The following is a 27218-nucleotide window of genomic DNA, read 5'->3' as shown; positions in this document are numbered from 1 at the left end:
ACAGCATTGCTAATATTCTCACATTATGTTAAAAGCTTACCCAATACTTCAGGAGGTTCAGACTGCAGTCCTTCTGGCTGCTGACCCTGCAGCACATTTAACAGAGCCTGTAAGCTCCTCAAACACAATGACGGATGAGAAAAACGGGTCTCTTTGATCAGCTCAAAAACTTCACATAAACCAATTTCAATTATCTAAAAAAGAATATTAACTTTGTTATAGTATTGGATAATAAACACAGTCCTTACATTTCTAGATAAAAAGGTCCATACGTTTAGATAAACACATATATTAAATCAATGGTCAACAAGTTTAGGAACTTCCAAAACCTTTAGGGGCTTGAAATGTTTAATTTTAATGGTGTGTGCACACATAGAACATTGGTTTTACTTGATGATTTAAACGCACAAAAAAAACAGTGGTTTGACCGCTTGAATACCAAAAACATACAATAAGGCCGCTCATTGCTTATAAACACAAGTGATGTAACTTTCTGACCAGGGTGGATAAATATCAATGAATTTTTAACAAAAAAACTAAAAAAAATATGCTTACCTGATAAATTCATTTTCTTCAAGGTGGTGAGGGTCCACAAGTCAATTACTTTTGGGTTTTAACTTCTGCCCAATACTAGGAGGCAAAGATTCCAAAAAAGGAAATTTATGCGTACCTGATAAAATTGATTTCTTCTACGATACGACGAGTCCACGGATTCATCCTTACTTGTGGGATATTATCCTCCTGCTAACAGGAAGTGGCAAAGAGCACCACAGCACCCCAGTCATTTGACCGAAGGTATAGTAAGAGAAAGGAAAAGCTAAAAGGTGACTGAAGTTTTGAAAATAAAATAAATTCTGTCTTAAAAAGACAGGGCGGGCCGTGGACTCGTCGTATCGTAGAAGAAATCAATTTATCGGGTAAGCATAAATTTCCTTTTCTTCTACAAGATATGACGAGTCCACGGATTCATCCTTACTTGTGGGATACAATACCAAAGCAACAGGACACGGATGAACGGGAGGGACAAGACAGATACCTAAACGGAAGGCACCACTGCTTGAAGAACCTTTCTCCCAAAAATAGCCTCCGAAGAAGCAAAAGTATCAAATTTGGAAAATTTGGAAAAAAGTATGAAGGGAGGACCAAGTCGCAAGAACATTGAGAACTAAATTCAAACTCCATGGCGGAGCAAAAGGTTTAAACACAGGCTTGATTCTGATTAAAGCCTGACAAAAAGACTGAACGTCTGGGACATCCACCAGACACTTGTGTAGTAAAATTGACAAAGCAGAAATTTGTCCCTTCAAGGAACTAGCTGATAATCCCTTCTCCAATCCTTCTTGGAGAAAGGACAAAAGCCCTTGGATTCGCACCAATAAAGAGATTTAGGCCATATATTATGGTAAATCTTTCTAGTGACAGGCTTTCGAGCCTGAATCAAAGTATCATTGACCGATTCAGAGAATCCCCGCTTAGATAAAATCAAGCGTTCAATCTCCAGGCAGTCAGCTGCAGAGAATTTAGATCTGGATGTTGGAACAGTCCTTGAATGAGAAGGTCCCGTCTCAATGGAAGTTTCCACGGTGGCAGAGAGGACATGTCCACTAGATCCACATACCAAGTCCTGCATGGCCATGCAGGCGCTATTAGAATTACCGAAGCTCTCTCCCGTTTGATTCTTGCAATAACACGAGGCACGAGAGGAAATGGTGGAAGCACATAAGTCAGGTTGAACGACCAAGGTACTGCTAGAGCATCTATCAGTACAGCTTGGGGATCCCTTGACCTGAAACCGTAACAAGGAAGTTTGGCATTCTGCCGAGATGCCATCGGATCCAATTCCGGTGTGCCCTATTGATGAATCAATGATGCAAACACCTCTGGATGGAGTTCCCACTCCCCAAGATGAAAAGTTTGACTAAGAAAATCCGCGTCCCAGTTCTCTACTCCTGGGATATAGATTGCTGATAGATGGCAAGAATGAGCCTTAAAAGACAACCCCATTCTGCTTGATGGGGTTGTGCAGGGATTTGAACCCATGGCTCTGTGTTTTTTCTACTGCTGTTTGCTTGTGTGTTGAGCCACAGCCAGTTGTTATTTTTTGAGTAAAACAAAATTTTACTGCGCCTTTAAGAGTAAAAAAGCGCACAATTTTTTCAAATCTGCTTAAAAATGATAAACGTTCGATTTTAAGGTATTCCTATCCTAAATTGCAGTCGGATATTGCACCACAAGCAAGGGCAAATTAAACCTCTTAAATGATTAATTTAACACAAAACAGTTAATGAAAAATCTTAAACAAACCCCTGCAGCTCTTCACAGCTCTGCTTTGGCGCCTACCTGCCCCCAGGGATCTGACAAACTGATCAATATCACTCCGGTAGACAATCACTCAGTTTGGGCCCAACCGAAGCTGAAGTTTGCTGTCCTTCTTGACAAACTAACTGCGCATCTGAGGCGTGAAAATTAGGCCCCGGGTTGTCACCGGCGAAACGCGTTGAGGTCTTTTTGGTCTTCGTGTGGATCCATAGCATCAGTTGCAAGGACGTTTTGTGAAGCAGCCTGTGACGTATCTTGCCAGTCACACCCCACTAAGAACAGCCGGGAACTGTTTGTATTGTGTGAACGCTGGAAGCTCATTTGGATAGTCACAAACGCCGCCACATCTACTATTTTGGACTACAACTACCTGTCATTTTATACTAAAGGCCTGTTTTTATCTTCATTCTAGTAAGTTACTTTACTAGTGTGTGTCATCTTCTATTTATTAAAGTTATACCTTGAGTCGAAGGTGCGCTGTCGTCTTCTTGTTGCAGTTCTTTTGATTCTAACTAAAGCCTGACAGAACTGAAAATCTGCCAGACGTTTGTGCAGTAGAATTGATAAAGCAGATATCTGTCCCTTTAAGGAACTAGCTGATAGCCCCTTCTCCAATCCTTCTTGGAGAAAGGACAAAATCCTAGGAATCCTGATCTTACTCCATGAGTAGCCTTTGGATTCGCACCAATAACGATATTTACACCATATCTTATGATAAATTTTCCTGGTGACAGGCTTTCGAGCCTGAATCAAGATAACTATGACCGACTCAGAGAACCCCCTCTTGGATAAGATCAAGCGTTCAATCTCCAAGCAGTCAGTCGAAGAGAAACTAGATTTGGATGCTGGAATGAACCTTGAACCAGAAAGTCCTGTCTCAGTGGCAGAGACCATGGTGGAAGAGATGACATGTCCACCAGGTCTGCATACCAAGTCATGCGTGGCCACGCAGGTGCTATCAAAATCACAGAAGCTCTCTCCTGTTTGATTCTGGCAATCAAACAAGGAGGGAGAGGAAATGGTGGAAACACATAAGCCAGGTTGAGCAACCAGGGTACTGCTAGAGCCTCTATCAGTACTGCCTAAGGATCCCTTGACCTGGACCTGTAACGAGGAAGTTTGGCATTCTGACGAGACGCCATCAGATCCAATTCTGGTGTGCCCCATTGCTGAATCAATTGTGCAAACACCTCCGGATGGAGTTCCCACTCCCCCGGATGAAAGGTCTGGCGACTTAGAAAATCCGCTTCCCAGTTCTCCACTCCTGGGATATAGATTGCTGATATATGGCAAAAGTGAGTCTCTGCCCATCAAATTATTTTGGTAACCTCTATCATCGCTAGAGAACTCTTTGTTCCCCCCTGATGATTGATATATGCTACAGTCGTGATATTGTCCGACTGGAATCTTATGAATCTGGCCGATGCCAGCTGAGGCCACGCCTGAAGCGCGTTGAATATCGCTCTCAGTTCTAGAATATTTATTGGGAGGAGAGCCGCCTCCTGAGTCCACAAACCCTGTGCTTTCAGGGAATTCCAGACTGCACCCCAGCCCAATAGGCTGGCATCCGTCGTCACTATGACCCATGCTGGCCTGCGGAAATTCATTCCCTGGGACAGATGATCCTGTGACAACCACCAAAGAAGAGAGTCTCTGGTCTCTTGGTCCAGATTTATCTGAGGAGATAAATCTGCATAATCCCCTTTCCACTGTTTGAGCATGCATAGTTGCAGTGGTCTGAGATGCAAGCGAGCAAACGGAACTATGTCCATTGCCACTACCATTAAACCGATTACCTCCATACACTGAGCCACTGACGGCCGAGGAATGGAATGAAGAGCTCGGCAGATGGATAAAATTTGATTTCCTGACGTCAGTCATAAAAAATTTCATGTCCACCGAATCTATCAGAGTTCCCAGGAATGGAACTCTTGTGAGAGGGATAAGTGAACTCTTTTTTACGTTCACTTCCACCGTGAGATCTTAGAAAAGCCAACACGATCTCCGTGTGAGACTTGGCTAGTTGGTAAGTTGACGCCTGGATTAAGATATCTTCCAGATAAGGCGCCACAGCAATGCCCCGCGGCCTTAGAACCGCCAGAAGGGACCCTAGCACCTTTGTGAAAATTCTGGGAGCCGTGGCCAACCCGAAAGGAAGAGCCACAAACTGGTAATGCTTGTCCAGAAAGGCGAACCTGAGGATCTGGTGATGATCTTTGTGGATAGGAATGTGTATATACGCATCCTTTAAGTCCACGGTGGTCATATATTGACCCTCCTGGATCATAGGCAAAATAGTCCGAATGGTCTCCATCTTGAAGGATGGGATACTGAGGAATTTGTTTAGGATCTTGAGATCTAAGATTGGTCTGAAAGTTCCCTCTTTTTTGGGAACCACAAACAGATTTGAGTAGAACCCTTGCCCCTGTTCTGTTTTCGGAACTGGGCAGATCACTCCTATGGTATATAGGTCTTCTACACAGCGTAAGAATGCCTCTCTTTTTGTCTGGTTTACAGACAATTGAGAAAGATGGAATCTCCCGCTTGGGGGAGAATCTTTGAAATCTAGAAGATACCCCTGGGTTACTATTTCTAAAGCCCAGGAGTCCTGAACGTCTCTTGCCCAAGCCTGAGCGAAGAGAGAAAGTCTGCCCCCTACTAGATCCGGTCCCGGATTGGGGGCTACCCCTTCATGCTGTCTTGGTGGCAGCAGCGGGCTTCTTGGCCTGTTTACCCTTCTTCCAAGTCTGATTAGGTCTCCAGACTGACTTGGATTGAGCAAAATACCCCTCTTGCTTTGCGGCAGGGGAAGAGGTAGAAGGACCACCATTGAAGTTTCGAAAGGAACGAAAATTATTTTGTCCTGAGGAAGGGCATCGCCTTTCCCTCCAGTGATGTCTGAAATTATCTCTTTCAGTTCAGGCCCGAATAGGGTCTTACCCTTGAAAGGGATGGCTAAAAGCTTAGCTTTTGATGACACATCAGCAGACCAGGACTTAAGCCATAACGCTCTACGCGCTAAAATGGCAAAACCTGAATTCTTCGCCGCTAATTTAGCCAATTGAAAAGCAGCATTTGTAATGAAATAATTAGCTAGCTTGAGAGCCCTAATTCTATCCAGAATATCATCTAATGGAGTCTCAACCTGAAGAGCCTCTTCCAGAGCCTCGAACCAAAAGGACGCTGCAGTAGTTACAGTAACAATGCACGCTATAGGTTGGAGAAGAAAACCTTGATGAACAAATATTTTATTCAGGAGACCCTCTAATTTTTTATCCATAGGATCTTTGAAAGCACAACTGTTTTCAATAGGTATAGTTGTACGCTTAGCCAGGGTAGAAATAGCTCCCTCCACCTTAGGGACAATCTACCACGAGTCCCGCACGGCATCTGATATGGGAAACATTTTCTTAAAAGTAGGAGGGGGAGCGAACGGAATACCTGGTCTATCCCACTCCTTAGTGACAATTTCCGAAATCCTCTTAGGGACCGGAAAAACATCAGTGTAGGCAGGAACCTCTAGGAATCTGTCCATTTTACACAATTTCTCTGGAACTACAATAGGGTCACAATCATCCAGAGTCGCTAAAACCTCCCTGAACAATAAGCGAAGGTGTTCTAGTTTAAATTTAAAAGCCGTCATATCTGAATCTGTCTGAGGGAACATATTTCCTGAATCAGAAATCTCTCCCTCAGCCAGCAAATTCCTCACTTTAGAACATTGTGAGGGTACATGGGATATGGCTAATAAAGCGTCAGAGGGCTCACCGTTTGTTCTCACACCAGACCTACTGCGCTTCCCCTGCAACCCAGGCAGCTTAGATAAAACCTCTGTAAGGGTAGTATTCATAACTGCGGCCATATCTTGCAGGGTGAAAGAATTAGACACACTAGGAGTACTTGGCGTCGCTTGTGCGGGCGTTAATGGTTGTGACACTTGGGGAGAATTAGATGGCATAACTTGATTCTCTTCTGACTGAGAATCATCATGCGACATACTTTTATTAGCTAAAATATGTTCTTTGCAATTTATTGACCTTTCAGTGCATGAGGGACACATTCTAAGTGGAGGTTCCACAATGGCTTCTAAACATATTGAACATTGACTTTCCTCAATGTCAGACATGTTGAACAGGCTAGTAATGACTACAAACAAGCATGAAAACACTTTATTTAGTGAAAAAAAATAACAATCTTAAAAAACGGTACTGCGCCTTTAAGAGAAAAAAAGCATACACGTTCTGCAAAACAGCCTAAACATGCACCAAATTTTTCAAAATTTTGTATGCAGATACAATATAAGTAGTTAAGATTGCCCCACAAGGAATTTTAACATTTAACCCCTTAATTTGCAAACCAGATTGAAAATAGGCCCAGATCCGGAAAAAACACCCTCAGCACCTTGCCACAGCCCTGCTGTGGCCCTACCTGCCCTCAGGGATCGAAAATGTGGGGTAAAAGCTTCGAATTGTCACAAAACATACACCAGGGCCCTCAGGAGTTAGAGCTTGCTGAGAAAAACTAACTGCGCATCTGAGGCGCGAAAATAAGCCCCGTCCATCTCACTCGATGTCTCCACAGCCTCAAAGAACTGCACCAGAGCGGTTATAACTAGCCATGTGGGTTCTGAGACCCAAAAGTTAAGCCATGTGTGCCCTCAAAGTTGCCCAAAACGTTATTGCACAACTCACTGTCAACCATATTTGTAATTGGCCCCATATGCAAGCTAAGTAATGCCCTTCTTTTAGCTCTAGGATTACTGCTTACCCTTACCCTCCTGGGTATAATGTCAGCCTTTCTGAAATACACAGTCTCTCCAGAAAAATATGACTGAACATACCTCACTGCTGCATAGCATGAAACCGTTCCCCACACTGAAGTTTCCAGTACTCCTCAGCCTCTGTGGGAACAGCACTGGATCTTAGTTACAAATGCTAAGATCATCATCCTCCAGGCAGCAGTCTTCATCCATCTGCTGCCTGAGAGTAAATAGTACACACAGGTACCATTTAAAACAACAAACTCTTGCTTGAAGAAATTAACAACTAATATTTTATCACCTCTTTCACTTTACCCTTCCTAGTACTTAGAGTAGGGAAAGAGAATGACTGGGGGTGGAGCTAAGGGAGGAGCTATATAGACAGCTCTGCTGTGGTGCTCTTTGCCACTTCCTGTTAGCAGGAGGATAATATCCCACAAGTAAAAGGATAAATCCGTGGACTCGTCCTACCTTTATAGAAGAAAACTAAATCACTTGGGCTGGCCTCATGGACTCTCACCACCTAAAAAAAACCCCATAATTTATGTAAGAACTTACCTGATAAATTAATTTCTTTCATATTGGCAAGAGTCCATGAGCTAGTGACGTATGGGATATACAATCCTACCAGGAGGGGCAGTTTCCCAAACCTCAAAATGCAAATAAAAACACCCCTCACCACACCCACAATTCAAATTCATTTAACGAATAGCCATGTAGTGGGGTGATAAAATAAGGAGTAAAAAGCATCAACAAAGGAATTTGGAATTAATTGTGCTTTATACAAAAAATCATAACCACCAAAAAAAGGGTGGGTCTCATGGACTCTTGCCAATATAAAAGAAATTAATTTATCAGGTAAGTTCTTACATAAATTATGTTTTCTTTCATGTAATTGGCAAGAGTCCATGAGCTAGTGACGTATGAAATAGTAATAACCAAGATGTGGAACTCCACAGAAGAGTCACTAGAGAGGGAGGGATACAATAATAACAGCCATTTTTTGCTGAAAAAAATAAATCCACAACCCAAAAACATAATTTATGCTTACCTGATAAATTTATTTATCTTGTGGTGTATCGAGTCCACGGATTCATCCTTACTTGTGGGATATTCTCATCCCTTACAAGAAGTGGCAAAGAGAGCACCCACAGCAGAGCTGCCTATATAGCTCCCCCCTTAGCTCCACCCCCCAGTCTTTCAACCGAAGGCTAGGAAGAAAAAGGAGAAACCATAGGGTGCAGTGGTGACTGAAAGTTTAAAAATAAAAATATATATGCCTGTCTTAAAAAAGAGGGTGGGCCGTGGACTCGATGCATCACAAGATAAATAAATTTATCAGGTAAGCATAAATTATGTTTTCTCTTGTAAGATGTATCGAGTCCACGGATTCATCCTTACTTGTGGGATACCAATACCAAAGCTTTAGGACACGGAAGAAGGGAGGGACAAGACAGAGACCTTAAACGGAAGGCACCACTGCTTGTAGAACCTTTCTCCCAAAAATATCCTCCGAAGAAGCAAAAGTATCGAATTTGTAAAATTTGGAAAAAGTATGAAGCGAAGACCAAGTCGCCGCCTTACAAATCTGTTCAACAGAAGCCTCATTTTTAAAAGCCCATGTGGAAGCCACAGCTCTAGTAGAATGAGCAGTAATCCTTTCAGGAGGCTGCCGTCCAGCAGTCTCATAGGCCAAACGGATGATGCTTTTCAGCCAAAAGGAAAGAGAGGTAGCCGTAGCCCTTTGACCTCTCCGTTTACCAGAATAAACAACAAACAAAGAAGATGTTTGATGGAAATCTTTAGTTGCTTGTAAGTAGAATTTTAAAGCACAAACCACATCAAGATTGTGTAACAGACGTTCCTTCTTACATGAAGGATTAGGACACAAAGAAGGAACCACAATCTCTTGATTGATATTCTTATTAGAAACAACCTTAGGAAGAAACCCAGGTTTGGTACGTAAAACCACCTTTATCTGCATGGAAAACAAGGTAAGGGGAATCACATTGTAAAGCAGATAGCTCAGAAACTCTTCGAGCCGAAGAGACTAAACTAAAAACAAAAACTTTCCAAGATAAAAGCTTAATATCTATGGAATGCATAGGTTCAAACGGAACCCCTTGAAGAACTTTAAGAACTAAGTTTAGGCTCCATGGCGGAGCAACAGGTTTAAATACATGCTTGATTCTGACCAAAGCCTGACTAAATGCTTGAACGTCTGGAACATCTGCCAGACGTTTGTGAAGTAGAATAGACAAAGCAGATATTTGACCTTTAAGAGAACTATCAGATAATCCCTTCTCCAAACCTTCTTGGAGAAAAGACAATATTCTAGGAATCCTAATCTTACTCCACGAATAACCTTTGGATTCACATCAATAAAGATATTTGCGCCAAATCTTATGATAAATCTTCCTGGTGACAGGCTTTCTAGCCTGAATCAGGGTATCAATGACCGATTCAGAGAAACCACGCTTTGAAAAATGATGCGTTCAATCTCCAAGCAGTCAGACGCAGAGAAATTAGATTTGGATGCGTGAACGGGCTTTGAATTAGAAGGTCCCGCCTCATTGGCAGAGTCCACGGTGGAACCGAGGACATGTCCACTAGGTCTGCATACCAAGTCCTGCGTGGCCACGCAAGAGCTATCAGAATTACCGAAGCTCTCTCCTGCTTGATTCTGGCAACCAGACGTGGAAGGAGAGGAAACGGTGGAAATACATAGGCCAGATTGAAGGACCAAGGCACTGCTAGAGCATCTATCAGTACTGCCTTGGGATCCCGGGATCTGGACCCGTAACGAGGAAGTTTGGCATTCTGACGAGACGCCATCAAATCCAATTCTGGTGTGCCCCATAGCTGAATCAGCTGGGCGAATACCTCCGGATGGAGTTCCCACTCCCCCGGATGAAGAGTCTGACGACTTAGAAAATCCGCCTCCCAGTTCTCTACCCCTGGGATGTGGAATGCTGAGAGATGGCAAGAGTGATCCTCTGCCCACCAGATTATTTTGGTTACCTCCATCATCACTAGAGAACTCCTTGTTCCTCCCTGATGATTGATATAAGCTACAGTCGTGATGTTGTCAGACTGAAACCTGATGAATTTGGCCGCAGCAAGCTGAGGCCACGCCTGAAGCGCATTGAAAATCGCTAGCGGCACAAGTTCTGCAAAACAGTGTAAAAAAGCAGTAAACTTAACGAAATTTTTAAAGTAGTATCTTACAGCCTTAGAAACTTTGCACAACTATGCAAATAAACAATTAACCCCTTAATGGCAAAACCGGATTGAAAAAACGTCAAAACTGGTAAAAAAAGACTTTCAGCACCCTGCCACAGCTCTGCTGTGGTGCCTACCTGCCCTTCAGACCGATTTGTGGGGAAAAAACCTCCTTTACAGCCCTCAAACACAGCAGGAACCTCTAGAAAAGCAGTTGGATGACTCTTAAGAAAAAGAAACTGCGCAACCGAGGCGCGAAAATAGGCCCCTCCCACCTCACTCAATGTTTTGAGGCCTATTAGAAAAACACCTGAGTGTCTCTTAATTAACCATGTGGGTTAAACAACCCTAACACAAGCCACAATGACCCCTTCAGTCCCTTCAAAAAAACTTTATAATTGCATCATTTACTGAACAAACAAAAAACGTTTTTTCCTAAAAGTGTCACCAGTAACAAATGAGCCCTTCAAGGAAGCTGAAATTCCTATCCAAGTGTCTGATTACAGCTTACCCTTTCCCCATGGGGATATTGCCAGCCTTTTCTAGAATAAACACAGTCTGACTAGAAAAACAGACTGAACATACCTCATATGCAGCTTAGCATGCAAACCGTTCCCCCAACTGAAGTTTTCCTGTACTCTTCAGCCCTTGTGAGAACAGCAGTGGATCTTAGTTACAAAGTGCTAAGATAATAATCCTCCTTGCAGAAATCTTCATGTCTTTTTCTGCCAAAGAGTAAATAGTACACAACGGCACCATTTAAAATAAACTTTTGCTTGAGAAATAAAAATAACATTTTTGTCACCACACTCGCTCTGCACTTCCTAGTTACTTAGAGTAGGCAAAGAGAATAACTGAGGGGTGGAGCTAAGGGGGGAGCTATATAGGCAGCTCTGCTGTGGGTGCTCTCTTTGCCACTTCCTGTAGGGGAGGAGAATATCCCACAAGTAAAGGGACACTGAACCCAAATTTTTTCTTTTGTAATTCAGAAAGAGCATGCAATTTTAAGCAATGTTCTAATTTACTCCTATTGTCAATTTTTCTTCGTTCTCTTGCTATCATTATTTGAAAAAGAAGGCATCTAAGCTTTTTTTGTTTCAGTACTCTGGACAGCACTTTTTTATTGGTGGATGAATTTATCCACCAGTCAGCAAGGACAACCCAGGTTGTTCACCAAAAATGGGCCGCATCTAAACTTACATTCTTGCATTTCAAATAAAGATACCAAGAGAATGAAGAAAATTTGATAATAGGAGTAAATTAGAAAGTTGCTTAAAATTTCATGCTTAATCAAAATTTCATGCTTAATCAGAATCAAGAAAGAAATTTTTTGGGTACAGTGTCCCTTAAGGATGAATCCGTGGACTCGATACATCTTACAAGAGAAATATAAGTTTTTATTCGCATTATGAAAATAAAAAAACTCAAACATAAGCAGAGGAATCAAACTGAAACAGCTGCCTGAAGAACTTTTTAACAAAATACTGCTTCTGAAGAAGCAAATACATAAAAACGGTAGAATTTAGTAAATGTATGCAAAGAAGACCAAGTTGCTGCTTTGCAAATCTGATCAACTGAAGCTTCATTCTTAAAAGCCCACGAAGTGGAGACTTATGTAGTAGAATGAGCTGTAATTCTTTGAGGCAGGTCCTGACCCGACTCCAAATAAGCCTGATGAATCAAAAGCTTTAACCACGATGCCAAGGAAATGGCAGAAGCCTTATGACCTTTCCTAGAACCAGAGAAGATAACAAATAGACTAGAAGTCTTCCTGAAATCTTTAGTAGCTTCAACATAATATTTCAAAGCTCTTACCACATCCAAAGAATGCAAGGATCTCTCCAAAGAATTCTTCAGATTAGGACACAAAGAAGGGACAACAATTTCTCTATTAATGTTGTTTGAATTCACAACCTTCAGTAGAAATTTAAATGAAGTCCGCAAAACTGCCTTATACTGATGAAAAATCAAAAAAGGAGATTCACAAGAAAGAGCAGATAATTTGGAAACTCTTCTAGCAGAAGAGATGGCCAAAAGGAACAATAGTTTAATGTCCAAAGAATGCATAGGCTCAAACAGAGGAGCCTGCAAAGCCTTCAAAACCAAATTAAGACTCCAAGGAGGAGAGATTGATTTAATGACAGGCTTAATACGGACCAAATTCTGTACAAAACAGTGAATATCAGGAAGTTTAGCAATCTTTCTGTGAAATAAAACAGAAAGGGCAGAGATGTGTCCCTTCAAGGATCTTGCAGATAAACCTTTATCCAAACCATCCTGAATAAACTGTAAAATTCTAGGAATTCTAAAAGAATGCCAGGAGAATTTATGAGAAGAACACCATGAAATATCTTCCAAACTCGATAATAAATCTTCTTAGAAACAGATTTACGAGCCTGTAACATAGCATTAAATACTGAGTCAGAGAAACCTCTATGACTAAGCACTAGGCGTTCAATTTCCATACCTTCAAATTTAATGATTTGAGATCCTGATGGAAAAACAGACCTTGAGACAAAAGGTCTGGCCTTAATGGAAGTGGCCAAGGTTGGCAACTGGACATCCGGACAAGATGCGCATACCAAAACCTGTGAGGCCATGCTGGAGCTACAAGCAACACAAAAGATTGTTCCATGATGATCTTGGAAATCACTCTTGGAAGAAGAACCAGGAAGGCAGGAAGATATAAGCAGGTTGGTAACACCAAGGAACTACTAACGCATCTACCGTTTCCGCGTGAGGATCCCTGGACCTGGACAGGTACCTGGGTAGTTTCTTGTTTAGATGGGAAGCCATCAGATCCATTTCTGGAAGACCCTACATCTGAACAATCTGAGAAAACACATCTGGATGGAGCGACCACTCCCCCGGATGTAAAGTCTGACGGCTGAGATAATCCGCTTCCCAATTGTTCATAACTGGGATATGAACCGCAAAAATTAGACAGGAACTGGATTCCGCCAAAACAAGTATCCGAGATACTTCTTTCATAGCTTGGGGACTGTGAGTCCCACCCTGATGATTTACATATGCCACAGTTGTGATATTATATGTCTGAAAACAAATGAACGGTTCTCTCTTCAACAGAGGCCAAACCTGAAGAGCCCTGAAAATAGCACGGAGTTCTAAAATATTAATTGGTAATCTCGCCTCTTGAGATTTCCAAACCCCTTGTGCTGTCAGAGATCCCCAGACAGCTCCCCAACCTGAAAGACTTGCATCTATTGTGATCACAGTCCAGGTTGGACGAACAAAAGAGGCCCTTGAACTATACGATGGTGATCTAACCACCAAGTCAGAGATAGTCGAACATTGGGATTTAAGGATATTAATTGTGATATCTTTGTATAATCCCTGCACCATTGGTTCAGCATACAAAGCTGGAGAGGTCTCATAAAACCGAGCAAAAGGGATCGCGCCCGATGCTGCAGTCATGAGACCTAAAATTTCCATGCACATAGCTACTGAAGGGAATGATTGAGACTGAAGGTTTCGACAGGCTGAAACCAATTTTAATCGTCTCTTGTCTGTTAGACACAGAGTCATGGATACTGAATCTATCTGGAAACCTAAAAAGGTGACCCTTGTCTGAGGAATCAAATAACTTTTTGGTAAATAGATCCTCCAACCATGTCTTTGAAGAAACAACACTAGTTGATTTGTGTGAGATTCTGCAGAATGTAAAGACTGAGCTAGTACCAAGATATCGTCCACATAAGGAAACACCGCAATACCCCGTTCTCTGATTACAGAGAGTAGGGCACCGAGAACCTTTGAAAAGATTCTTGGAGCTGTCGCTATGCCAAATAGAAGAGTGACAAATTGGTAATGCTTGTCTAGAAAAGAGAATCCCAGAAACCGATAGCGATCTGGATGAATCGGAATATGAAGATATGCATCCTGTATGTAAGTCTATTGTGGACATATAATGCCCTTGCTGAACAAAAGGCAGAATAGTCCTTATAGTCACCATTTTGAAAGTTGGCACTCTTACAGAATGATTCAAAATTTTCAGATCCAGAACTGGCCTGAATTTATTTTCTTTCTTTGGGACAATGAATAGATTTGATTAAAACCCAGATCCTGTTCCCGAAACGGAATTGGTATGATTACCCCTGAAAGCTACAGGTCTGAAACACACTTCAGAAAAGCCTGAGCCTTCACTGGATTTGCTGGGATGAGTGAGAAAAAAAATCTTCTCACATGAGGTCTTACTCTGAATCCTATTCGATACCCTTGAGAGACAATACTCTGAATCCATTGATTTTGGACACAATCTGCCCAAATGTCTTGGAAAAATATTAATCTGCTCCCTACCAGCTGAGCCGGAATGAGGGCCGCACCTTCATGCGGACTTGGGGGCTGGCTTTGGTTTCTTAAACGGTTTGGATTTACTCCAACTTAAAGAAGGTCTCCAATTGGAACCAGATTCTTTGGGGGAAGGATTAGGTTTATGTTCCTTATTTTGTTGAAAGGAACAAAAGCGGTTAGAAGCTTTAGATTTGCCCTTAGGTCTTTTATCCTGAGGCAAAAATAACTCCCTTCCCTCCAGTGACAGTTGAAATAATCGAATCCAACTGAGAACCAAATAACATATTACCTTGGAAAGAAAGAGATAGTAATCTAGACTTAGATACTATGTCAGCATTCCAATATTTGAGCCACAAAGTTCTTCTAGCTAAAATAGCTACAGACATAGAATTAACATCAATTTTGATTACATCAAAAATGGCATCACATATAAAATGATTAGCATTTTGAAGCAAACAAACAATGCTAGACAAATCAGGATCCATTTCCTGTTGCGCTAAACATTCCAACCAAAAAGTTGATGCAGCTGCAACAGCATCCATAGAAATGGCAGGCCTGAGAAGATGTCCAGAATATAAATAAGCTTTCCTTAGAGAACATTCAAGTTTCCTATCTAAAGGCTCTTTAAAAGAAGTACTCTCTTTCATAGAAATAGTAGTACATTTAGTAAGAGTAGAAATAGCCCCATCAACTTTGGGGATCTTTTCCCAAAACTCCAATCTAACTGCTGGCAAAGGATACGATTTTTTTAAACCTTGAAGAAGGAATAAAAAGTACCACCAGGCCTATTAAATTCCTTAGAAAGCATATCAGAAATAGCATCAGGAACTGGAAAAACCTCTGGAGTAACCACAGGAGGTTTATAAACAGAATTTAAACTTTACTAGTTTTAATATCAAGAGGACTAGTTTCCTCAATATCCAATGTAATCAATACCTCTTAACAAGGAATGAATATACTCCATTTTAAATAAATAAGTAGATTTGTCAGTGTCAATATCTGAGGAAGGATCTTTTGAATCAGATAGATCCTCATCAGGAGGATGATAATTCAGTATGTCGGTCATTTGAAATTTCATCAACGTTATGAGAAGTTTTAAAAGACCTTTTATATGTTTGTTAGAAGGTGGGATGGCAGACAAAGCCTTCTGAATTGTATTAGCAACAAAATCTTTTATACTCACAGGTATATCATGTACATTAGATGTTGAAGGAACAACAGGCATTGTACTATTACTGATGGACACATTCTCTACATGTAAAAGCTTTTCACGACAACTATAAAATACCACAGCTGGAGATATAATCTCCACAAATTTACAACAAATGCACTTAGCTTTGGAAGAACGGTTATCAGGCAGCAGGATTTCAACAGTGGTATCTGAGACAGGATCAGAGTGAGACATCTTGCAAATGTAAGAGAAAACACAACATATAAAGCAAAATGATCAATTTCCTTATATGGCAGTTTCAGGCATGGGAAAAAAATGCAAACAGCATAGCCCTCTGACATAAAAAAAAAGGCAAGAAGCACATAGGAAGGGGGTTTTAAATAATGAAATTATTTGGCGCCAAGTATGACTAACAACGCAAACTGAAATTTTTTTAGCGCTAACAACATCCGGAAATAACACACTCACGTCATTGAAGACGCAACCTTGTGCAAGGAACTCGGCGTCAACTACGACGCCGGAAATGACGAATTTGCATCATCTGACGAACCTTCGCGTTAAAAAAAATTCTCACGCCAAGAATGACGCGATAAACTTTGGCATTTTGCGCCCTAGCTAGCCTAATTTTGCCAGCAATTTTTTAATGAAAAAAAACAGTCAATTGAAAAAAAGACTAAACACCAGGTAAGAAAAAATAATTTTCCCAAATATGAAACTGACAGTCTGCAAAAGGAAATATACATAAACCTTACACATGGCAAATTTAAGTACAATACATATATTTAGAACTTTACATTAAAACAAAGTGCCAAACCATAGCGGAGAGTGTCTGAAATGAAAACATACTTACCAAAAGACACCCATCCACATATAGCAGATAACCAAACCAGTACTGAAACAGATATCAGTAGAGGTAATGGAATATGAGAGTAAATAGTCTATCTGAATAAGGGAGGTAGGAGATTAATCTCTACGACCGATAACAGAGAAGCTATGAAATAGATCCCCGTGAGGAAAACCATTGCATTCAATAGGCAATACTCCCTTCACATCCCTCTGACATTCACTGTACTCTGAGAGGAATCGGGCTTCAAAATGCTGAGAAGCGCATATCAACGTAGAATCTAAGCACAAACTTACTTCACCACCTCCATAGGAGGCAAAGTTTGTAAAACTGAATTGTGGGTGTGGTGAGGGGTGTATTTATAGGCATTTTGAGGTTTGGAAAACTTTGCCCCTCCTGGTAGGATTGTATATCCCATACGTCACTAGCTCATGGACTCTTGCCAATTACATGAAAGAAATTAGTTCATCAGGTAAGCATAGATTTTGTTTTCTTTCGTAAGGTGGTTAGAGTACACAAGACCATTACTTATGGGAACTAATACCCAAAATGCAGAGACCATGAGTAATTTGGACTATATTAAAAAAAAAAAAAAAAAATAGAAAAAAAAGGCAGACACAAATTTTTAGACACCACTGCCTGGAGAACTTTCCTACCAAAGGCCGCTTTAGAAGATGCAAAAATATCAAACTGGTAGAATTTAGTAAAAGCATATAACAGGAAATGGAAAATGCTCTGGTAGAATGAACAATAATGTTATTTAGGGGAGACTTGCCCACCTCCAAAAAAGCATTGTGAATTAAAAGCTTTAATTAGAAGATAAAGTAACAGCTGAGGCTTTCTGGCCTTTACGTACACCAGATAAATGAAAAAAAATTGAGAATAGCCTAAAATTCTTTGTAACTTTAAGACTAACTACATCAAAATTATGTAAAAGTCTCTCTGGAAATTTTAGGCTTAGGACAAAAGAGAACACTACATTTTCCCTTTTGAAGTTACCTGAAGAAACTACCTTTGCAAAAAAAGAAAAAATTTATGCTTACCTGATAATTTTTATTTATTTTTTTGACACGATGAGTCCACGGATCATCTTAATTACTATTGGGAATACCACTCCTGCCCTGCAGGAGGCGGCAAAGAGCACCACAGCAAAGCTGTTAAATATCACCTCCCTTCCCTCCCAACCCAGTCATTCGACCGAAGTAAAGGAGAGAAAGGAAGTAACAAGGTGCAGAGGTCTCTGAAGTTTATAATAACCAACAACCTGTCTTTCAAAAACAGGGCGGGCTGTGGACTCATAAATATATTTATCAGGTAAGCATAAATTTTCTTTTCAATGACACGATGAGTCCACAGATCATCTTAATTACTACTGGGAATCAATACCCATGCTAGAGTACATAGATGATACGGGAGGGACAAGACAGGGAACCTAAATGGAAGGCACCACTGCTTGAAGAACCTTTCTCCCAAAAGCGGCCTCAGCCGAGGCAAAAGTGTCAAATTTGTAGAATTTAGAAAAAGTGTGAAGAGAGGACAAGTTGCAGCCTTGCAAATCTGTTCCACAGAAGCTTTATTTTTGAATGCCCATGAGGAAGCAACAGCCCTCGTGGAATGAGCCGTAACTTTCTCTGGAGGCTGCTGTCCAGCAAGCTCATATGCAAAACGTATGAAACTCTTCAGCCAAAAAGGAAGAAGTAGCCGTAGCTTTCTGCCCCTTATGTTTTCCTGAGAAAACCACAAACAAAGCAGGAGACTGAGGAAAATCCTTAGTCGCCTGCAGGTAAAATTTTAAGGCATGAACCACGTCCAAACTGTGCAGAAGCCGTTCCTTCTTAGAAGTAGGATTAGGACACAAGGAAGGAACAACAATCTCCTGATTAATGTTCCGATCAGAAACAACTTTAGGAAGAAATCCTAATTTAGTACGTAAAACTACCTTATCTGAATGAAATATAAGGTAAGGTGACTCGTACTGCAATGCCGAGAGCTCTGACACTCTGCACACAGAAGTAATAGCAACAAGAAATAAAACTTTTCAAGATAAAAACTTAATATCTAAGGAATGCATAGGCTCAAACGGAGCCCCTTGAAGAACTCTGAGAACCAAATTAAGACTCCATGGAGGAGTAACTGGCTTGAACACAGGCCTGATCCTGATCAAGGCCTGACAAAAGGATTGCACATCTGGAACATCTGCCAGACGTTTGTGTAACAAAATAGATAAGGCAGAAATTTGACCCTTTAGGAAACTTGTAGATAATCCTCCAAACCCTCTTGGAGAAAGGACAAAATTCTAAGAATCCTAACTCTACTCCAGGAGTAACCCTTGGATTCACACCAATAAAGATATTTACGCCATATCTTATGGTAAATCTTTCTAGTTACAGGTTTACGAGCCTGAATCATGGTCTCTATGACCGATTCTGAAAAGCCCCACTTGGATAAAATTAAGCGTTCAATCTCCAAGCAGTCAGAGAAACTAGATTTGGGTGAAGGAAGAGCCCTTGAAGTAGAAGGTCCTTCCTCAACGGAAGTATCCAAGGTGGCAGAGACGACATGTCCACCAGATTCGCATACCAAATCCTGTGAGGCCAAGCTGGTGCAATGAGGATCATCGAGTCCCTCTCCTGCTTGATTCGAGCAATGACCCGAGGAAGAAGAGCAAACAGAAATAGGTGTGGAATCTTGCTTATTGAAAGGATGGTGCCTGGACCAGGATGTCGTCAAGATAGGGCGCCACTGCAATGCCCCGTAACCGAAGCATCACCAACAGCGATCCCAGAACCTTTGAGAAAATTCTGGGAGCTGTAGCAAGACCGAAGGGAAGAGCCACGAATTGAAAGTGTTTGTCTAGAAAGACAAAACTTAAAAACTTATGATGATCCTTGTGAATATGAACATGTAGGTACGCGTCCTTTAAATCCACTGTTGTCATGAATTGACCCTCTTGGACCAAAGGAAGAATGGAACGAATAGTTTCCTACTTGAAGGACGGTACTCTGAGGAATTCGTTTAGACTCTTGAGATCTAAAATTGGTCTGAAGGTTCCCTCTTTTTTTGGAAACCACGAACAGATTGGAATAAAATCCCCGCCCCTGTATCGAAACAGGAACTATTACTCCCAGGTCGGAGAGGTCTCTTACACAGTGAAAGAACGCCTCTCTTTTTGTCTGGTCTACAGATAATCTTGAAAGCAGAAACCTGCCTCTGGGAGGAAAACTTTTGAACTCTAGTTTGTATCCCTGGGACACTATATCTACAGCCCAGGGATCCGGAACATCTTGAACCCAAGCCTGAGCGAAGAAGGAAAGTCTGCTCCCTACAAGATCCAGTCCTGGATCGGAGGCATGCCCTTCATGCCGTCTTTGATTGAATAGCAGGCTTCTTGGATTGTTCCCCCTTATTCCAAGACTGATTGTGTCTACATGATGGTTTAGACAGTTCCTGCTTGGAAGCGGAAGAGGAAGAATTTCCCTTGAAGTTTCGAAAGGAACGAAAATTACTGTGACGTCCCTTCTGTTTGTTTCTCTTAGCCTGCGGGAGAAGATGACCCTTACCTCCCGTAATATCAGAAATTATTTCCGTCAAGCCAGGTACAAACAAGGTTTTCCCCTTGTAAGGAATCGCTAGAAGCTTAGACTTGGAGGATACATCCGCAGACCAAAGTTTTAATCATAAGGCTCTGCGCGCTAGAACAGAAAAACCTGAAATCTTTGCTCCCAGTTTGATAACTTGAAGGGAAGCATCCGTAATAAAGGAATTAGCCAATTTAAGAGCTTTTATCCTATCCTGAATCTCACCCAGGAGTGTGTCTGTCCTAATAGCATCAGGCAACGCATCAAACCAATACACTGCCGCGCTGGTGACGGTAGCAATGCACACAGCTGGTTGCCATTTTAAACCCTCGTGTACATACATCTTTTTGAGTAACCCCTCTAATTTTTTGTCCATAGGATCTTTAAAAGCAAAACTATCCTCTATGGGTATATTTTTGTTTAATATGCTCTAATTAGTATAGTTAGTTTTAGCAGAAGAAAAAAAATATTCAAAGATGTGTTGCAAGGCATGTTTTGCTTTCTTTCATCCAGACTTTGACAATAAAGACAATGGAACTCTGATCAGTTAATTTCAACCCGTGCTGACTGGGTGAAGAAGCTGAAAACTGTCACCTGGCCTGAATTTAGAGAATTTGCAGAAAAATGTGGCCACCTTCTAAAATTTATGGACTTGATCCTAAGTTTGCCTGTCAGTACATCAGAATGTTAAAGTTACTTTTAAAAAATGAAGATGATTAAAAGTGACTGTCGCTCTCCCTCATAACTTCAACATTGTAAGCGTTATTCTGCACCAGTAAATCAGTTTGATCTAAGTGAAACCGTAAGGCATTGGGCAACAGCAGGAACACGAAAGAGAAATATCACATACAAAAGGTCTACAAATGAAACATCAAATTAAGTTTCCAATCCCTTTTGATCATCTTGAAAATAATGAAGAGCAAGCAGAAGAGTTTGAGGTGTCAAGACTTGGTGGGGTTTATGATTGAGTTTAACTTCCCAGAGCACTCTGAATCGGAGTTACATCTGTTAAAGGGACATAATACTCATATGCTAAATCACTTGAAACTGATGCAGTATAACTGTAAAAAGCTGACAGGAAAATATCACCTGAGCATCTCTATGTAAAAAAGGAAGATATTTTACCTCACAATCTCCTCAGCTCAGCAGAGTAAGTTCTGTGTAAAAAGTTATACTTCACCTGCTCCCAGCTGCAGGTAAAAATAAAAAAAAATGAAGAAATGAACAGCAGCCATTCAGTATCAGCAGTGCTGAGGTCATGAACTCTTACTGTGATCTCATGAGATTTGACTTAACTCATGAGATTTCATAGTAAGCTTCCTTTACCTGATTGGTGAAATAATAGAGTTCACGAGGCTCATCCTTTCAGCTGTCCCAGGACAGACATACTAATATGCTGCTTAGAAATCCTTTACAATGGGATGTGGCTACTGAGGAACTTTTGAGGTAAAATATCTTTCTTTTTTACATAGAGATGTTCAGGCGATATTTTCTAGTCCGCTTTTTACAGCTATACTGCATCACTTTCAAGTGTTTAAACATTTGGGTATTAACAGTTTCAACAATGTTTCATGTTCATAGATCAGGTAGTTCTGTATTGAGTTCAGTTTCAACAATGTTTCATGTTCAAAGATCAGGTAGTTCTGTATTGAGTTCAATACAGTGACTGATGCTCCGTTACTCATTTTATTTTCAGTATGTGCTTCAAATATATCAATCCTAATTCACTAAAGTCTAATTTTGCATTATTCTGTAGTTCATGATTGTATAATTTGACCAATGTCAGGAATGTATACACAAATAAAAAATATAAACTTTGTACAACCACTGTATTTTTGTACTTTACACACATGCAGAAATGCACAGACAAGTACATTTTCTTGCAAGCTGGAACATATTTTCAGTTACTCGCCCTGTGAGCAAGAAACATTTTTTGGGTAATTGTGTCTGATACTTCAAGGACCAAACAACATCCAAATTGTTAAGAAGTCTTTCTGAAGAATTATTGGGATTAGGAGACAGATAATATAAGTCAAGAAATTGTTGTTCCTTCTTTGAGGACACAACCTTAGGCAAAAAACAATTTATGCTTACCTGATAAATTTATTTCTCTTGTAGTGTGTTCAGTCCACGGGTCATCCATTACTTATGGGATATATTCTCCTTCCCAACAGGAAGTTGCAAGAGGATCACCCAAGCAGAGCTGCTATATAGCTCCTCCCCTCACATGTCATATCCAGTCATTCGACTGAAACAAGACAAAGGAGAAACTATAGGGTGCAGTGGTGACTGGAGTTTTAATTAAAATTTAGATCTGCCTCAAAAAAGACAGGGCGGGCCGTGGACTGGATACACTACAAGAGAAATAAATTTATCAGGTAAGCATAAATTATGTTTTCTCTTGTTAAGTGTATCCAGTCCACGGATCATCCATTACTTGTGGGATACCAATACCAAAGCTAAAGTACACGGATGATGGGAGGGACAAGGCAGGAACTTAAACGGAAGGAACCACTGCCTGTAGAACCTTTCTCCCAAAAACAGCCTCGAAGAAGCAAAAGTGTCAAATTTGTAAAATTTTGAAAAGGTATGAAGTGAAGACCAAGTTGAAGCCTTGCAAATCTGTTCAACAGAGGCCTCATTCTTAAAGGCCCAGGTGGAAGCCACAGCTCTAGTGGAATGAGCTGTAATTCTTTCAGGAGGCTGCTGTCCAGCAGTCTCATAGGCTAAACGTATTACGCTACGAAGCCAAAAAGAGAGAGAGGTTGCCGAAGCTTTTTGACCTCTCCTCTGACCAGAATAAACGACAAACAGGGAAGAAGTTTGACGAAAATCTTTAGTTGCCTGTAAATAGAACTTCAGGGCACGGACTATGTCCAGATTGTGCAAAAGTCGTTCCTTCTTTGAAGAAGGATTAGGACATAATGATGGAACAACAATCTCTTGATTGATATTCCTGTTAGAAACTACCTTAGGTAAGAACCCAGGTTTAGTACGCAGAACTACCTTGTCTGAATGGAAAATCAGATAAGGAGAATCACAATGTAAGGCATATAACTCAGAGACTCTTCGAGCCGAGGAAATAGCCATCAAAAACAGAACTTTCCAAGATAAAAGCTTAATATCAATGGAATGAAGGGGTTCAAACGGAACACCTTGAAGAACTTTAAGAACTAAGTTTAAGCTCCACGGCGGAGCAACAGTCTTAAACACAGGCTTAATCCTAGCCAAAGCCTGACAAAAAGCCTGAACGTCTGGAACTTCTGCCAGACGTTTGTGCAAAAGAATAGACAGAGCAGAAATCTGTCCTTTTAGCGAACTAGCAGATAAGCCCTTTTCTAAACCCTCTTGTAGAAAATACAATATCCTAGGAATCCTAACCTTACTCCATGAGTAACTCTTGGATTCGCACCAATATAAATATTTACGCCATATCTTATGGTAAATTTTTCTGGTAACAGGCTTCCAAGCCTGTATTAAGGTATCAATAACCGACTCCGAGAAGCCACGCTTTGATAGAATCAAGCGTTCAATCTCCATGCAGTCAGCCTCAGAGAAATTAGGCTTGGATGGTTGAAAGGACCCTGAATTAGAAGGTCCTGCCTCAGAGGCAGAGACCATGGTGGACAGGACGACATGTCCACTAGGTCTGCATACCAGGTCCTGCGTGGCCACGCAGGCGCTATCAGAATCACCGATGCTCTCTCCTGTTTGATCTTGGCAATCAGTCGAGGTAGCAACGGAAATGGTGGAAACATATAAGCCATGTTGAAGACCCAAGGGGCTGCTAGAGCATCTATCAGCACCGCTCCCGGGTCCCTGGACCTGGATCCGTAACAAGGAAGCTTGGCGTTCTGGCGAGACGCCATTAGATCCAGTTCCGGTTCGCCCCAACAATGAATCAGTTGAGCAAAGACCTCCGGGTGAAGTTCCCACTCGCCCGGATGAAAAGTCTGGCGACTTAGAAAGTCCGCCTCCCAGTTCTCCACGCCTGGGATGTAGATCGCTGATAGGTGGCAAGAGTGAGACTCTGCCCAGCGAATTATCTTCGAGACTTCTAACATCGCTAGGGAACTCCTGGTTCCCCCTTGATGGTTGATGTAAGCCACAGTCGTGATGTTGTCCGACTGAAATCTGATGAACCTCAGTGTTGCTAACTGAGGCCAAGCTAGAAGAGCATTGAATATTGCTCTTAATTCCAGAATATTTATTGGGAGGAGTTTCTCCTCCTGAGTCCACGATCCCTGAGCCTTCAGGGAGTTCCAGACTGCGCCCCAGCCTAGCAGGCTGGCATCTGTTGTTACAATCGTCCAATCTGGTCTGCGAAAGGTCATCCCTTTGGACAGATGGACCCGAGAGAGCCACCAGAGAAGAGAATCTCTGGCCTCTTGATCCAGATTTAGTAGAGGGGACAGATCTGAGTAATCCCCATTCCACTGACTTAGCATGCATAATTGCAGCGGTCTGAGATGCAGGCGCGCAAATGGCACTATGTCCATTGCCGCGACCATTAAGCCGATTACTTCCATGCAAGCATTTAGAAGTTTTGATAACCTGGACTCCGTCAGGTAAATTTTCATCTCTATAGAATCTATAAGAGTCCCTAGGAAGGGGAACCCTTGTGAGTGGTAATAGAGAACTCTTTCCCACGTTCACTTTCCACCCATGAGACCTCAGAAACGCCAGAACTATCTCTGTATGAGACTTGGCAGTTTGAAAACTTGACGCTTGTATCAGAATGTCGTCTAGGTACGGAGCCACCGCTATGCCTCGCGGTCTTAGAACCGCCAGAAGCGAGCCCAGAACCTTTGTAAAAATTCTCTGGGCCGTAGCTAACCCGAAGGGAAGAGCTACAAACTGGTAATGCCTGTCTAGAAAGGCAAATCTTAGGTACCGATAATGATCTTTGTGAATCGATATGTGAAGGTAGGCATCCTTTAAGTCCACTGTGGTCATATACTGACCCTCTTGGATCATGGGTAGGATGGTTCGAATAGTTTCCATTTTGAATGATAGAACTCTTAGGAATTTGTTTAAGATTTTTAGGTCCAAGATTGGTCTGAAGGTTCCCTCTTTCTTGGGAACCACAAACAGATTTGAGTAAAATCCTTGCCCTTGTTCCGTCCGCGGAACTGGGTGGATCACTCCCATTACTAAGAGGTCTTGTACACATTGTAGAAATGCCTCTTTCTTTATTAGGTTTGCTGATAACCTTGAAAGATGAAATCTCCCTTGTGGAGGAGAAGCTTTGAAGTCCAGAAGGTATCCCTGAGATATGATCTCCAACGCCCAGGGATCCTGGACATCTCTTGCCCAAGCCTGGGCGAAGAGAGAAAGTCTGCCCCCCACTAGATCTGTTTCCGGATAGGGGGCCCTCTCTTCATGCTGTCTTAGGGGCAGAAGTAGGCTTTCTGGCCTGCATGCCCTTGTTCCAGGACTGGTTGGCTTTCCAACCCTGTTTGTAACGAGCAACAGTTCCTTCCCGTTTTGGAGCGGAGGAAGTTGATGCTGCTCCTGCCTTGAAATTACGAAAGGCACAAAAATTAGACTGTTTGGCCTTTGATTTGGCCCTGTCCTGAGGAAGAGTATGACCCTTACCTCCAGTAATGTCAGCAATAATTTCTTTCAAGCCGGGCCCGAATAAGGTCTGCCCTTTGAAAGGAATATTGAGCAATTTAGATTTAGAAGTCACGTCTGCTGACCAGGATTTAAGCCATAGCGCTCTGCGCGCCTGGATGGCGAATCCGGAGTTCTTAGCCGTTAGTTTGGTTAAATGCACAACGGCATCCCAAACAAATGCGTTAGCTAGCTTAAGAGCTTTAAGCTTGTCCATAATCTCATCCAATGGAGCTGTGCGAATGGCCTCTTCCAGAGACTCAAACCAGAATGCCGCCGCAGCAGTGACAGGCTCAATGCATGCAAGGGGCTGTAAGAAAAAACCTTGTTGAACAAACATTTTCTTAAGGTAACCTAATTTTTTATCAATTGGATCCGAAAAAGCACAACTATCCTCCACCGGGATAGTGGTACGCTTAGCTAAAGTAGAAACTGCTCCCTCCACCTTAGGGACCGTCTGCCATAAGTCTCGTGTGGTGGCGTCTATTGGGAACATTTTCCTAAATATCGGAGGAGGGGAGAAGGGCACACCGGGTCTATCCCACTCCTTGCTAATAATCTCTGTAAGCCTTTTAGGTATAGGAAAAACGTCAGTACACACCGGCACCGCATAGTATCTATCCAGCCTACATAATTTCTCTGGAATTGCAACCGTGTTACAATCATTCAGAGCCGCTAATACCTCCCCTAGCAATACACGGAGGTTCTCAAGCTTAAATTTAAAATAAGAAATATCTGAATCCGGTCTCCCTGGATCAGATCCGTCACCCACAGAATGAAGCTCTCCGTCCTCATGTTCTGCAAATTGTGACGCAGTATCGGACATGGCCCTCGTATCATCAGCGCGCTCTGTCCTTAACCCAGAGCTATAACGCTTGCCTCTTAACTCAGGCAATTTAGATAATACTTCTGTCATAACATTAGCCATGTCTTGCAAAGTGATTTGTATGGGCCTTTCTGATGTACTTGGCACCACAATATCACGCACCTCCTGAGCGGGAGGCGAAGGTACTGACACGTGAGGAGAGTTAGGCGGCATAACTTCCCCCTCGTTGTCTGGTGACAATTTCTTTACAGTTAAAGACTGACTTTTATTCAAAGTGACATCAATACATTTGGTACACATATTTCTATGGGGCTCCACATTGGCCTTTAAACATAGCGAACAAGCAGATTCATCTGTGTCAGACATGTTTAAACAGACTAGCAATGAGGCTAGCAAGCTTGGAAAATACTTTCAATAAATTTACAAGCAATATAAAAGACGCTGCTGCGCCTTTAAAAACACAAAAAAACTGTCACAGTTGAAATAACAATTAACTAAATCAGTTGTAGCAACCAAATTTTCACAGTAAATGTATTAAATTAGCAAAGGATTGCACCCACTAGCAAATGGAT

General features: G+C 41.7%; 1 protein-coding gene across 1 annotated transcript in view; it reads right to left on the bottom strand.

Annotated features, from left to right (window-relative positions):
* Nucleotides 1–27218, bottom strand: part of MYCBP2 (MYC binding protein 2) — a gene marked incomplete in the record, with an annotated part of 1460675 nt that overhangs the window by 1248570 nt on the left and 184887 nt on the right. The window contains 1 exon segment of the mRNA XM_053707907.1: nucleotides 41–194. Coding sequence (XP_053563882.1) covers nucleotides 41–194 — 154 coding nt within the window.

The sequence above is a fragment of the Bombina bombina genome, chromosome 3 (genome assembly GCF_027579735.1).
Source record: "Bombina bombina isolate aBomBom1 chromosome 3, aBomBom1.pri, whole genome shotgun sequence".
Lineage (NCBI taxonomy): Eukaryota > Metazoa > Chordata > Amphibia > Anura > Bombinatoridae > Bombina > Bombina bombina.
The sequence above is the reverse complement of the archived record's forward strand: the minus strand, read 5'-3'. Positions and strand labels throughout refer to the sequence as shown.